This window comes from Notothenia coriiceps, unplaced genomic scaffold (assembly GCF_000735185.1).
Source record: "Notothenia coriiceps isolate Sejong01 unplaced genomic scaffold, NC01 NC01_scaffold00005787, whole genome shotgun sequence".
NCBI lineage: Eukaryota > Metazoa > Chordata > Actinopteri > Perciformes > Nototheniidae > Notothenia > Notothenia coriiceps.
The window spans coordinates 484736-496968 of record NW_011338488.1 but is presented as its reverse complement, the minus strand read 5'-3'; the positions used below and the strand labels follow the sequence as shown (position 1 = coordinate 496968).

The 12233-nt window shown below is 40.9% G+C and overlaps 1 protein-coding gene across 1 annotated transcript in view; it reads right to left on the bottom strand.

Annotated features, from left to right (window-relative positions):
• LOC104943210 (laminin subunit alpha-4-like) overlaps nucleotides 1-10966 on the bottom strand; it is a 19769-nt gene extending 8803 nt beyond the window's left edge. The window contains 13 exon segments of the mRNA XM_010768548.1: nucleotides 341-391; nucleotides 588-823; nucleotides 1184-1321; nucleotides 1708-1837; nucleotides 2225-2367; nucleotides 2460-2591; nucleotides 2751-2922; nucleotides 3309-3442; nucleotides 3533-3695; nucleotides 3899-4044; nucleotides 6086-6250; nucleotides 10778-10831; nucleotides 10961-10966. Of these exon segments, the coding sequence (XP_010766850.1) occupies nucleotides 341-391; nucleotides 588-823; nucleotides 1184-1321; nucleotides 1708-1837; nucleotides 2225-2367; nucleotides 2460-2591; nucleotides 2751-2922; nucleotides 3309-3442; nucleotides 3533-3695; nucleotides 3899-4044; nucleotides 6086-6250; nucleotides 10778-10831; nucleotides 10961-10966 (1670 nt within the window).
• Between the last annotated feature and the right edge of the window lie 1267 nt (nucleotides 10967-12233).

Genomic DNA, 12233 nt, shown 5'->3' with positions numbered 1-12233 from the left:
TGTGTGGTGGAACTAAAGTCTGATTCAACACTTGATTATATTTCACATCATTCATCCACATCTGTAAAGTAACTAAAGGTATTAAACTATACATGTAGTGGGGTAAAAGTACACCATTTACCTCTGAATTGTATTGGGGTAAAAGTACAGAGTAGCAAGACATTGAAATACTCAAGTACAAATACCTCAACATTTTACAGTAGGCTCCTTGAGTAAATGTACTTAGTTACTTAACACCACTGGTCTCTTCCTCACATAACAGGAGAGAAGGTAGAAGCTATAGAGATATGAAGGGGCAGCGGGCCCTGGGCGGTCCTGTGGGGACCCTCGGGGGGGTTACCTGTTGATGTAGGCGTAGCTGATGCAGCCGGTGAAGTTCTTGAAGCTGCTGGTGTGTGTGTGTGTGTGTGTGTGTGTGTGTGTGTGTGTGTGTGTGTGTGTGTGTGTGTGTGTGTGTGTGTGTGTGTGTGCATGTGTTAATGTTGACATGTAGTGTAACACTTTGAGTATCAGAAAACTAAGGGTTAAGCAATCAAATAATCTTGAAATTGAGACAAATTGTTCTTTCTAAGAGGAGTCTGAGTCATACAGTTGAGAGGACACTGTATGAAGAGCTGGGTAAAATCAAAACCCAACATAATTTTGATACATAAGACAGCTGTTGGCAGCTGTGATGTCGGCATACTTACTTCTGACTGTTTACTGAGGCCACTAAGAAGTGTGTCCTTCCATCATTGTATTGTTTCTTGTGTGATTTAACCCGCGTGCCTCTGCAGGTCAGCACCACGGCTCCATTCTCCAGGGATATGCTGAACTCTTCTGACTGAAGTAGGAGAGAATATTGTAAAAGCTAGAACTTAGCAGCACAATTACAACTTGTTACAAACTCCTCCAAGGAAGTATCTTGATCCGTCTTTCATGACAAAATTATACTTCTGTTTATCCTATAGTACTAGACGCCTGGTACTAGACTCCTGGTGCTAGACTCCTGGTACTAGACTCCTAGTACTAGACTCCTGGTATTAGACTCCTGGTACTAGGATGGGTTAAATGCAGAGGCCAAATGTCACTGTGTGTGCTGTGTGCCCTGCATGTGTGACCATTAAAGAGGGTTTCATCCCTCCCAATTCTATTACACAAAGTGACTTTCCTATGGTGTGTAAAGACAAAGATTAATGTATACCCCTTCATTCATGTAGAACAGGAGTCCGGCCGCCTGCAGTGTTCTGAAATTCAGTCCTCCCTCAAAGTTGTCGAAGGGTGAGATCTTGGCTGTTGATCCCAGGTAGCTCTCACCAGTGAAATAGGCTTTACGGGACATCTGTCACAAGAACAACAAATAGCACTTTCAGCACCTGTTACCTTTCACCCTCCGTTCAGCTTACAGTTCAGTAATCCCCCAATAAGACTATGAGTAGACTCACATGAAAGCTGTTGAACTATATATCGATTATTTTCTCTTGGTTAACGAACAAACGATAACGATAATACTTTAATGCCCAGATCAAGTCTGAAATTTGACTTGCATCTCAGCAGCTCCATTTGTAACATCAACATGGACAAAAATACAAGACACAATACATGAAAAATGCACAAAGATTGAGATGGATTGTTTTACTCATTGTGAGATCCATCACCCACAGTACATTGGTTCCACAGGCACACATGCAGAGCAGACAGAGTGTGAAAAGGTGGAGCAGCACTCACAAAGGACTCCTCGGGGCAGCCACTGCTGATGCCAATGGTGCCAGGCTCCTCCAGCAGATTGAAGTCTTTTTTCTGGAACTGGAACCCTTTCACACAGCCTTTCAGACCCAGGACAGCAGACAGCTCCGGCCTATGGTCATACACTTCCTGTCAGCATCTTTAGGGAAATTCTCAGCTGCACTAGACAATGTGTAATATAATTGTTGCTGCCAAATTTCAAAGGGGGGGGTTTCTCATATTTAGACGCCAACTCTCACATTTTGATATAGTCACCAAAAGGATATCTTTTGACAAACTGAAATGTAAATGTAAAAACTGTAAGTGGAATCCAAACGTTTTTACAATAAACTGTATAGACATTTTCTCCTCGGAACAGGTCTGCAACCAACCAGCTGTCTCTTGCAGATAAGAATGGCTGTTGCCACTTGGAGGGAATTGTTTCTACGTGGAAAACAGACCTCAGTTGTATTGAACAGTGTTCCATGTTTAATAAGATTTGTAAGTATTGTTAACTCACCTGGATTTTAAAATGCTTGAGGGAGCCCCACCTATGTAGATATCGGAGAAAGGCAGTGTAGTTTTTGGATTCTCCAAAGATTTAACATGGCTCTTGTCCACCAGCAAGATAACCTTCTTTGACTGATGGTAGATTACTGACACCTGTGCAAATGGCAACGCATAATTCATTTACAAGTTCACGTTGACTTCCAGTTCAAATTGTCCAACTAGCCAAATGAGAAGAGGGAATCTACCTCATGGTATCGTGCATCATTTATTTGCAGCTTTGGTATTTTATCCTCTAAAAGTTGAGGCCCTTTGCTGAAGCCAAAGTCATACATCAGGCGCAGGTAGCCATTCTTTAACTCTAAAAGGAAGAAATTATCCTGGAAAGAAAGATTTTTTAAAACATTACAAAACTGAAAAAGGAAGAATTAAGTCAGCGTGTGAAAACAATGTTACTAGTGAAAGAAAAATCAAAATTAAGTACAAATTGTTCTAAAATAAATCAAAGTTCCTTTGTGTAACATTAAAGCCAGTCTCACCCCCTGGACCATAAGGAGAAGGACGCCATCGTTTGCCACAGTTCGCACTGCTATATCAAATCTGGTGACCACACCAAACCGGCCCCTCCTCTCAATATTATTGATGAGTGCGTAGCCCGTTCCATCAAACAGGTAGCTGGCAATGCGACTCTGGGAAAATGCCAACTTGTACCTGAGAGCAGAAGGAGAAATATTATTTGATATAATAAAATGAACATTATATGTGATGAATTCAGAATGTCCCAGATCTCCTGGGGGCCCCGAAAGTCCCGGCGTTTTTTTCTGTATGCTTCCAATTGGTTTTGTTATTTTAATCAACAGATTCTTTGTTAGGGAATTTCAACCAATCAAGTACATTATTAACTAAGCAGCTAAATCTAGTTATAAAGCTTTATTAGTTTAGTTCTTATTGTACTCACATTGTGAAAATAAATATAGTGTATTTACATCCAATACATCTGACTGAATTAGCTGGGTAGGTGAGGATGAGTCAGGGCCCACAGCACATGTCTGCCCCGGGGCCCTGTAACTGGTAAATCATGCAAATGTGTACTGTACCTGGGGCACGGTGTTGATGTAATCAATTCCATTTTGTGAGTGTCTTTGAAATTGTAAAGACTGATCACGTCATTGTTCAGCGAACCCAACTCGATGCAGCCCACAAAAGGAGCAAGACTCAGAAGAGGTGGGAGCTAGTCAATCAAAAAAACATCTCATTTTATTTCGGAAAAAGCATTGAGTTAATGATTCAATTAATGATGGACTCTTGTGAAAGGCCTTACCCTGATATCCGATGGGACGCCACCTACAAAGAACACAATATCCTTGGGGTCGATGTCGAACAGTGAGTCAGCGCCCGGAGCTTCTCCTTTCTGGATGAACTTTTGCTCATCTGTGGAGCTCTGGCTGGGGATGGTCAGAAAGACTTTTCCATGTCTGCCCAGCCTGCAAGCAAAGAGCACCAAGGAGCATGAGAGACGATCTCATGATTTATGGAAGTAGACCTAAGACCTTTTTATAGCTTTGGTAAAAGCATTGAACATTGAAATTACAAATTCGTTGAAATCATAATTGTTTTACTGTGGCAACTTTAACAAATCTGTTGTACGAGAGATAACAACCTAAAGTGTACTCCTAAAGTGTATTACCTCTCTACTTTGATGTAGTTGAAGACTGCGGGCCACTGGCTCACAGGCTTTGAACTCAGTGGAATCTCAACATCTTCTCCCCCCAGGTTGTACACGTACACCAGGTTGTCATTCTTGATAGCCAGTCCCATGTAGTCTTTCTTACCCTGTGAGCAAAACAGCAGAACATCCTCATGGTGAGTTCAAATCCTGTTTCCCAATCATGGCCTTAGTATTTCGTCATTTTACAACAGCTGCATTAGTTTCCTACTGAGAAATGACTTGATTTGTTATGAATGTTTTATGATCTTTAACCCTGAAATGTAGTGGTTTGAAAAACATCACTCATTTCAGATTAGCTATAGTGCTCATGCTGAGACTATTGTTCGACACTGAAAATCCAGGGACAGAAACACTGGATACATGACAGTGGCAGTGAAATCACCAAGTTGAAGTGTTCAGGAGAACAGAGAGGCCTCAAATTGCTTTCTGTGTCCCGGTAAGCAGGGGCTAACACTGTCTATGTAAATTAGGTCTAACTTTGAAGCCACACACATACACTATTGTCACTACCATCTGTTGGAGACCTTTTGAAAGGGCAACTGTGCGTTTTCAAAGCCTGTCATTCCTGCCACTGTGATCATAACATAGACATTAACATAACTATTCATGTCCACAAGTGGCCCCCTGCCTTTATCTTCGCCCTGATCCACTTGTTTAGTGTTGTCAGCTAACAGTACATGCCAGGTTGTTCCCCACAAGTAATCAGAGGTCGGAGAAGTATTCAGATCATGTACTTGAGTACAAGTTGAAGTACCAGAGCGTAGGAATACTCTGTAACAACTTGTTAGTTATAAATAACTAAGTACATTTACTCAAGTACAATTCAGAGTTAAATCCTGTGCTTTTACTCCACAACATTAATGTAATACCTTTCGTTACTTCCCAGATGTGGATGACTGATGTGAAATATAATCAAGTGTTGAATCAGACTTTAGTTCCACCTGGAGTAAATTCACAAGCTACCCTGCAGTAGACAAAGTCATTCAAACTAGCTGCACCTTTACCAGCTTTGAGAACACTTTCATGATCAATCATTATAAAACATATCATATATATTATTCTGAAATGGACCAATCGGCACAATGACTACTTTTATTGTCGCTGCTTTAACTATATTTTGATGATAATACTTTTCTACTTTTNCCTTCCTTACATCTCAGTGTGAACATAGCCTGTGTTTGTTAAATGTACCCTGAAGAGTTTGCATTATAATATACTAATAATAATAATAATGGGGAAGGAAAAGAGTGATGGACACGAGAAATGTTTTCTTTACATCCAGGTTTAGCTTCATACTCTTAAATGCTATGTATAGCCACATGTGAAAGGAGTACTGAGATATTACACTTAATGAAGTACAAGTAATAATACCTGCTATGTATCTCACAGTAATCCATGCGCATACATTCATGGATTTTACTTGTATTGATCCTCTTAATCTGCAACTAAGTAAGTTACTGGGGGAAATACTCTTCTCTATAGCACACAGAATGACAGGTAAAAAACAATATTGTTCAAGTGCAATACTAGTGGCTGACTATACTTAATACAAGAGGTGGGAAGTAACTAAGTACATTTACTCAACTGCTGTACTTAAGGACAATTTTGAGGTACTTTAGTTGAGTATTTCCATTATATGCTACTTTGTTCTTCTACCCCTCTACAGTTCAGAGGTAAATGGTGTACTTTTACTCCACAACATTTATTCAATACCTTTAGTTACTTCTCAGATGTGGATTAATGATGTGAAATATAATCAAGTGTTAAATCAGACTTTAGTTCCACCTGGAGTAAATTCACAAGCTACCCTGCAGTAGACAAAGTCATTCAAACTAGCTGCACCTTTACCAGCTTTGAGAACACTTTAATGATCAATTATTATAAAATATATCATATATATTATTCTGGAATGGACCAATCGGCACAATGACTACTTTTATTGTCGCTGCTTTAACTATATTTTGATGATAATACTTTTCTACTTTTACTTGAGCAACATTTTGATTGCAGGACTTTCACTTGTAAGTTGTTATAATGGCTCCCATCTGTATCCACTAAGCATTCCTTCTGGTAGGCTTTAGTTATATAGTAACTGATTAGCCTACCCCACATGGCAAAGCAACAAACTTATTTTGGGTTCCTCACATTTCTGTCTCCCAGGTATAAGATGAAGCGGTCCTCAATGGGATCCTTGTCAGGGTCCACTCTCATGAACAAACTGATGGACGTCACTGTCTTCAGGTCTTCCAGGTTGCTGTGAGGATGGACCTCCACTGAAGACTGGCCGTTAAACTTCATGGACACTTGCACCTAATGAAAACAACCAGAAAAGGTCATGGTGAGATACATTTGAGGATTTGTTTTTCTAGCAAACATTGTAAATGTAAAGGCGATTCATTCAATATCCTAAAGAGGAAAACTCCCTGTTAGCTATAAGCATCTGACTATTTGGTAAGAGACCTGGATTTTAATGAGGTAATGGTTTATTAATGAATAGTTCAAAGGTTTCAGCCTCTGTGATCCATGATGGTGATCAGTTTGTAATGTGATGGGACGGGAAATGCATCGCCGTGTTTTTCTAAAAAGGTAGGCTGCCCATCGAAGGTTTAGGACAGGCTCACACTTCTTACCTGCTAGAGCTAACTTTGTGTAGTTTCCATTAGCTAACTTAAACTGACAGATGCTGTAGTATGGACTCAAAAAAGTTTGGGAAATGCGAGGTTGATGGCTCAGTAATTTTACTGTTTTTTCAGAAGGTTGCTACATTTACAAATGGTTACAATGTCTATATAAGTTCTCATAAGAATGTGGCAACGTGGTCTGTGTGTGCATCCTCAATTTTAAGTACAAAAGTTCTAAAGCCAGGGCTATTCAATTACAAATTCAGTTGGGCCAGATTTTAGAACTAGAACATTCAGCTGGGCCAGACATTCAGCAGCCTGTAAAAAGCAGGTTTAAACCAACACATACAGTATTACTGCGATGAAAAACATGCAATTTGTATTCATTGTTCATCTAACAAAGGCACGTCAAAAACTGCATAAAAACACAACAAATCAGCATTAATTTAACAGAATCTGAGGCATCTCAAAGTGCATAAAAAACAAAAAGTGCACAGTTGTAGCATTTGTGTGCTTTAGAAGTAAAATATTCAGGTTATTTTTTGAACCAGTCACATCACGTGCATGTAACTGAATACAATAATAGCAGTCTTAATAAATGTCTTCATACATACAAAATACAATTGGTTACATATGACACATGCATAAAAAAGTGCCTTAACAAACAGTTAAAGAGCTTCAATGTAACAACAAGAGGTATTACTGTAGCAATACTGTTTTTTCACTTTTCAAGTAATAACCAAAATATCATACGTGTTGGTCACATTTGACCCTGACACATGACAAAGTGCATTTCAATGAATACAAAAAGAACTGTCAAACCCTTCAGTGCAAAAACCCATAACAAGGGATAAGGGTAACTAACATTTGAATGAATACTACACTCAGGGCCGTCCCTGGCCAACTTGAGGCCCCACGCAAAGTTAGATGATGAGTGATGAGGCCCTCTGACGACGACGACGACGACGGGGGGGTGCTACTGTAGCCTCGTTGTAACCGTGCCGCGCCACACTAATTGCGCCGCATAAACGCATAGGCCTACGTGTGCCGCATTTGCGGCTCAGTTGAGGCTCCCTCTGCAATGTGAGGCCCCACGCAGTCTGCGTGATCTTCCTGTAGGGAGGGACAGCCCTGACTACACTACACGTCTACTATAGTAAACTAGGTGCTTACTGTCACCTCATTTGTGATTTGTCATCGCTGACTTTCTCAATGGGAGAAGTGACATTTTTTGTTTTGAACAAGAGCAGTGATTTTTGGCTCATAGGATGTCAATGCAATCCTAAGACATTGGTGAAGAGTGCTGTCAGTCAGGGAGCAGCGAGTGCTACTTTTTATTGAGTTCATGTGTGAAAAGCTTGATTCACATGTGTATGTTGATCCAAACATACTGAGCACACAGATCGCTACTTTCTGAACGTTAGGGAACTGCTGTTTGTTGACGTCACTCCAAAACTTTGCGCTGCTCTTGTGCCATGGTTACGGATGAATGCATGTCAATAAGTTCCAGTGTAAATTTCCCCTCGTCGATGGAGGGGACCACTTCCTTTGCTCTGGTGGATACGTCCCCCTCTATTGCAACAGTGAAGGGGTCTCTGGCAAAGCCCATCACCTCTGTGGGCAGAGCAAGTCCATCCAATCCACCGGCAAAGTTCTCTTTCAACCTCGCAATGAAATCTGTCATCACATCCGTGATTTGTGCCGGGGATGTGATGTGTTTGTGGAGCGTCGGAAAATGCAGCATCCAACCCGTACTCAAGTCGGTCGCGAAAAGGTCCAGCTTGACCTAGGTGCGCCGCATTTACGGCTCAGTTGAGGCTCCCTTCGCAAGATGAGGCCCCCTCCGCAAGATGAGGCCCCCTCAGCTTTACAGTTTTTTTAGAACTGACATGCTCCAGGCTTTGCTGTTATTGTCTTAGTTTTGAAGCTAAATCCTGTTTATTATTTTTCCTTGCAGTTGTCTCAGGCCTCCCTGCGAGGTGAGGAGGCGGCGGTGTGAACCCGGCTTCTCCTTTAGCGAGGAAGTCTGTCGCTGCGTACCGTCCCACTGGAGGCGACTGGACTGACGGCTGCTAACGTGCTAACCAGATGCTAATGAGCATATCACAGACTCAACAAATAGAATGAATCACCAATCCTGCTGCTGGTCATGAGTATCCCCACCAGCTGTGATGGCAGCTAAGTGTGTGGACCCTGATGAAGTTGGGAAACGTCAGAGAGCAGATCTGGGGGGCTCTAGGGATTTGATGCACTGCCTATGAGGACGTTTTAAAGGAAGAGCGGCTGAGCGAGCCAGAGAAGGAAGGACTGAAACACTCGACACTTAAAATACTGTTTAATTATTTTTATATACATATTTGGAGGTTTTCTATTAATGATGTCTCAATATTCTATTCAGATATTGATTATATAATTTATTAATGTTATTTTCAGCCTTTGTTTATTGCAATTTCAATATTTTTCCATGAAAATACACTGTGATCCATATTTTTGTATCATGTACAGTAAATATATATATAAATGTGTAAAATAAAGTACTGTTACATACTGTAAACCAAGTTTATTCTGGTGCATATTAAAATGTCGTTGTTCTGTTATAAATCCACCTTGGTCTCTGAAAAATTTTTAAAACTGTAAATCAATGAATTGTAAAGTTTTGTAAGGAAGAAATACTACGGTCAAATGTAAAGTGTGCCTTACTTATATTGTAAAGACATGTTGGACTTGTAGAAACACCCAGGTTCTCCTTCTATTGATACAATGTACTCATATATTTAAACTGACATCGGAAGAGTTTTATACCTAAGAGATAAAAAAGGAACATATTAAAGAGCACTCAATTGAGAGAAGCTTGCTGTTTATGTGTCTGTTTGATATATAAGGGTTTAATTAAATTCATAATCTCACATATAGAATGCATTTAATATGTTGAATATGCTGTGGTTTATAAATATAAAATATATAAAAGCGCTGTTTTTTGAATGGAACAAGTATTTCTCAAAGATTTAATACAAATAATACTTGACAGTTTATTTTTAAACATCACTGCAGCATTCCCACATTCAGAGGATGCTCGAGTTAAAACTTGTAGGCCTCAAAGACATGTCATGTTATTGTTTCCTCCTCATTTCCTTCCTGGACATTCTCCAGGAATGAGGCGTCCTCCCTGCGGCTGCAGTGCGGCTGCACTGCGGCTGAGGACAGATGAAGGTTAATGTCATGCAAATATGAAAACATCCATCAGCTTATAAATTAAACTAAGATGTTGTTCATCTTCAGATTTGTTAACCACATTGATCATTTTGTGTTTCTGGGGGTTATTGGGATGGGATACGTTACCTGTTCATATACTTTATAATGTATATATTACTAGATCAGAAAGATCGGTTCTTAACCATAACCCCCAAAAAACAAGACAGAGGCTGCACTATTGCACGACCACAGCAGCATAATGAAGACATATGTTAAAGCAGCAGTTATCAACATTTTAAACCATGAAACAGTTCAGCAGTTTTCTACACTTGCAAAGCTGTTAGGGTTCGTAGGATTTTGCCCATCCATATGACTTGTTGACTTGATAAAGGTTTAGGGCCGTGTCCCCTGTGGAGTCCTGCCGGGGGGAGTGCAATAATGTTGGGTACCGGAGTCATTTATAGAAGCCATCCAGTCTATGTATAACCAAGAGGAAAGCTTGGTCCATAGTTGGCACGTGTTCATGTCAAACATGTTTTAGGTTGATTTAGACTCTGTGAGCATTGTCTCTTGTCAAATAGTGATGTCATTAACTGGATCTGCAGCCAGGGGGGAGAATAGTGACCGGCCTCAGATTTGAGTCTCTCGCAGTAGGGATGAGAGCATCTCCCAGTCTGAAACCATAGTTCTCTAGTGGAGGAAATACTGGATAATTTAGTTGCTTGGGAGCAATGTAATGCCCCAACAAGAGGGTTCAATATTGTGTTCATGATTAGATGAAGTGTGAGATGGACAGCAGCTACGATAATGTTGTGTTAAAGAGGACACTGGGTCGGATGGACATTTTTTTTTTTCAACAGCCCATTTCCATTTGGGAGAAAGAGATCACACAAGCAGCCGCACTCAGTTTCCTATGTAGGGTGTCTGGGATCAGCCTTAGAGACAGGGTGAGGAGCTCAGGCAGCTCGGAGTAGAGCTGCTGCCCCTTCTCTTGTGAATTGGCCCGCTGAGAGGGTCAGGTTACCTCCTGGGCCCTCCCATTAGAGTTTCTTCCTGATACGCCCAACTGGTAAATTCCCTGGGGGAACACAAAGAACACACTGGAGAAATTATCTGGTCTGGCCTGGAACACCTCGGGTTCCCTAGATAGATCTGGAAACCTTTGCCAGCGATACGGACATCTGGAATACTCTGCTCAGACTGCTACCCTCATGACCCGCTCTGGATGGGATGTGATGGAGAGATGGATGACTGGATTGATGGAAGGATGTAACGTGTCTGTGGACTGTTATTGCTGCAGTTTGTTGAAGCCACTATAATGATGGAGGGCACAAAGCCTTTACTGTAGCGTGCTTTTTCCATCAAAGATCTGTGTCTGCACTGGGATTGGAAGAGAATAAAGTTCAGGGGTGGCCTGGGGTCATGTGCTACAGTTAGTGCTCTGCGTGTGATGGCAGCATCAGGGAAGATGTGCAGAGTGGGAGTAGGTAGTAATGGTTTTAGCAGCATTGTGTGTTCTTTTTAGGATGTGGTTATATTGGTGACATTGAGCATGGATGGATGACGGGTAGGTGGGTGGATGAGTAGAATTACTATGTGTAATGTAAAAGGGAGTGCTCTTGGTAAAAAACAGAGATACTGGTCCTCCTCTCTGCTTTGTAATATGTACATGTTTGCAACAAGACTCCAACTGAACTCTAATTCTGCTTCATGGCTGGATATGAAAATAAGCAACTGTTTACCAACCTGCTCTCAAACGTTATGAGTGGTTAAACCAAATATGCTGCTTCAGTACATTTTCAAGAAGGGATCATTTTTAATAATATACCCAACACACTGCACTCTATTTCTGTCTCTCACACAAACACACACACAAACGCACACAGCGATGGACTTCTCTCAGTCCAGTATGTCAATCATTCACACACAACTGTGTGTCTTGTGTCTGTGTGAAAGTATTCTTGCCCTGAGTGCAGCATAGGGGAGTGTGTGTGTGTGTGTGTGTGTGTGTGTGTGTGTGTGTGTGTGTGTGTGTGTGTGTGTGTGTGTGTGTGTACACAGGACATGCTGCTCCAGAGGTTGATATACTTTATAATTCACTCCAGATGTAGAATGTTAGCCGCTGAACCAACATCACTTCTCTGGTCGATAATGTGTGTGTATGTGTGTGTGTGTATTTGAATGTGTGTGTCTTTGCGCTTAATGTTAATGTCTCACCCGCAGTCAGACATAAAAAAAAAAATAAGTTTCAAGTTTCACACACACACACACACACACACACACACACACACACACACACACACACACACACACACTCTCTCACACACACACCCACACACACACACACACTTGCATTATCTTGCATAAGTTTCAAATTGAAAATGTTTTATATAAGAATTATAATAACATTTCCAAGTGACTACAAGTTATTTTTGGTAGAGGAAATGTAAATTGGATATAAATTAGATTACGGGTGAGCT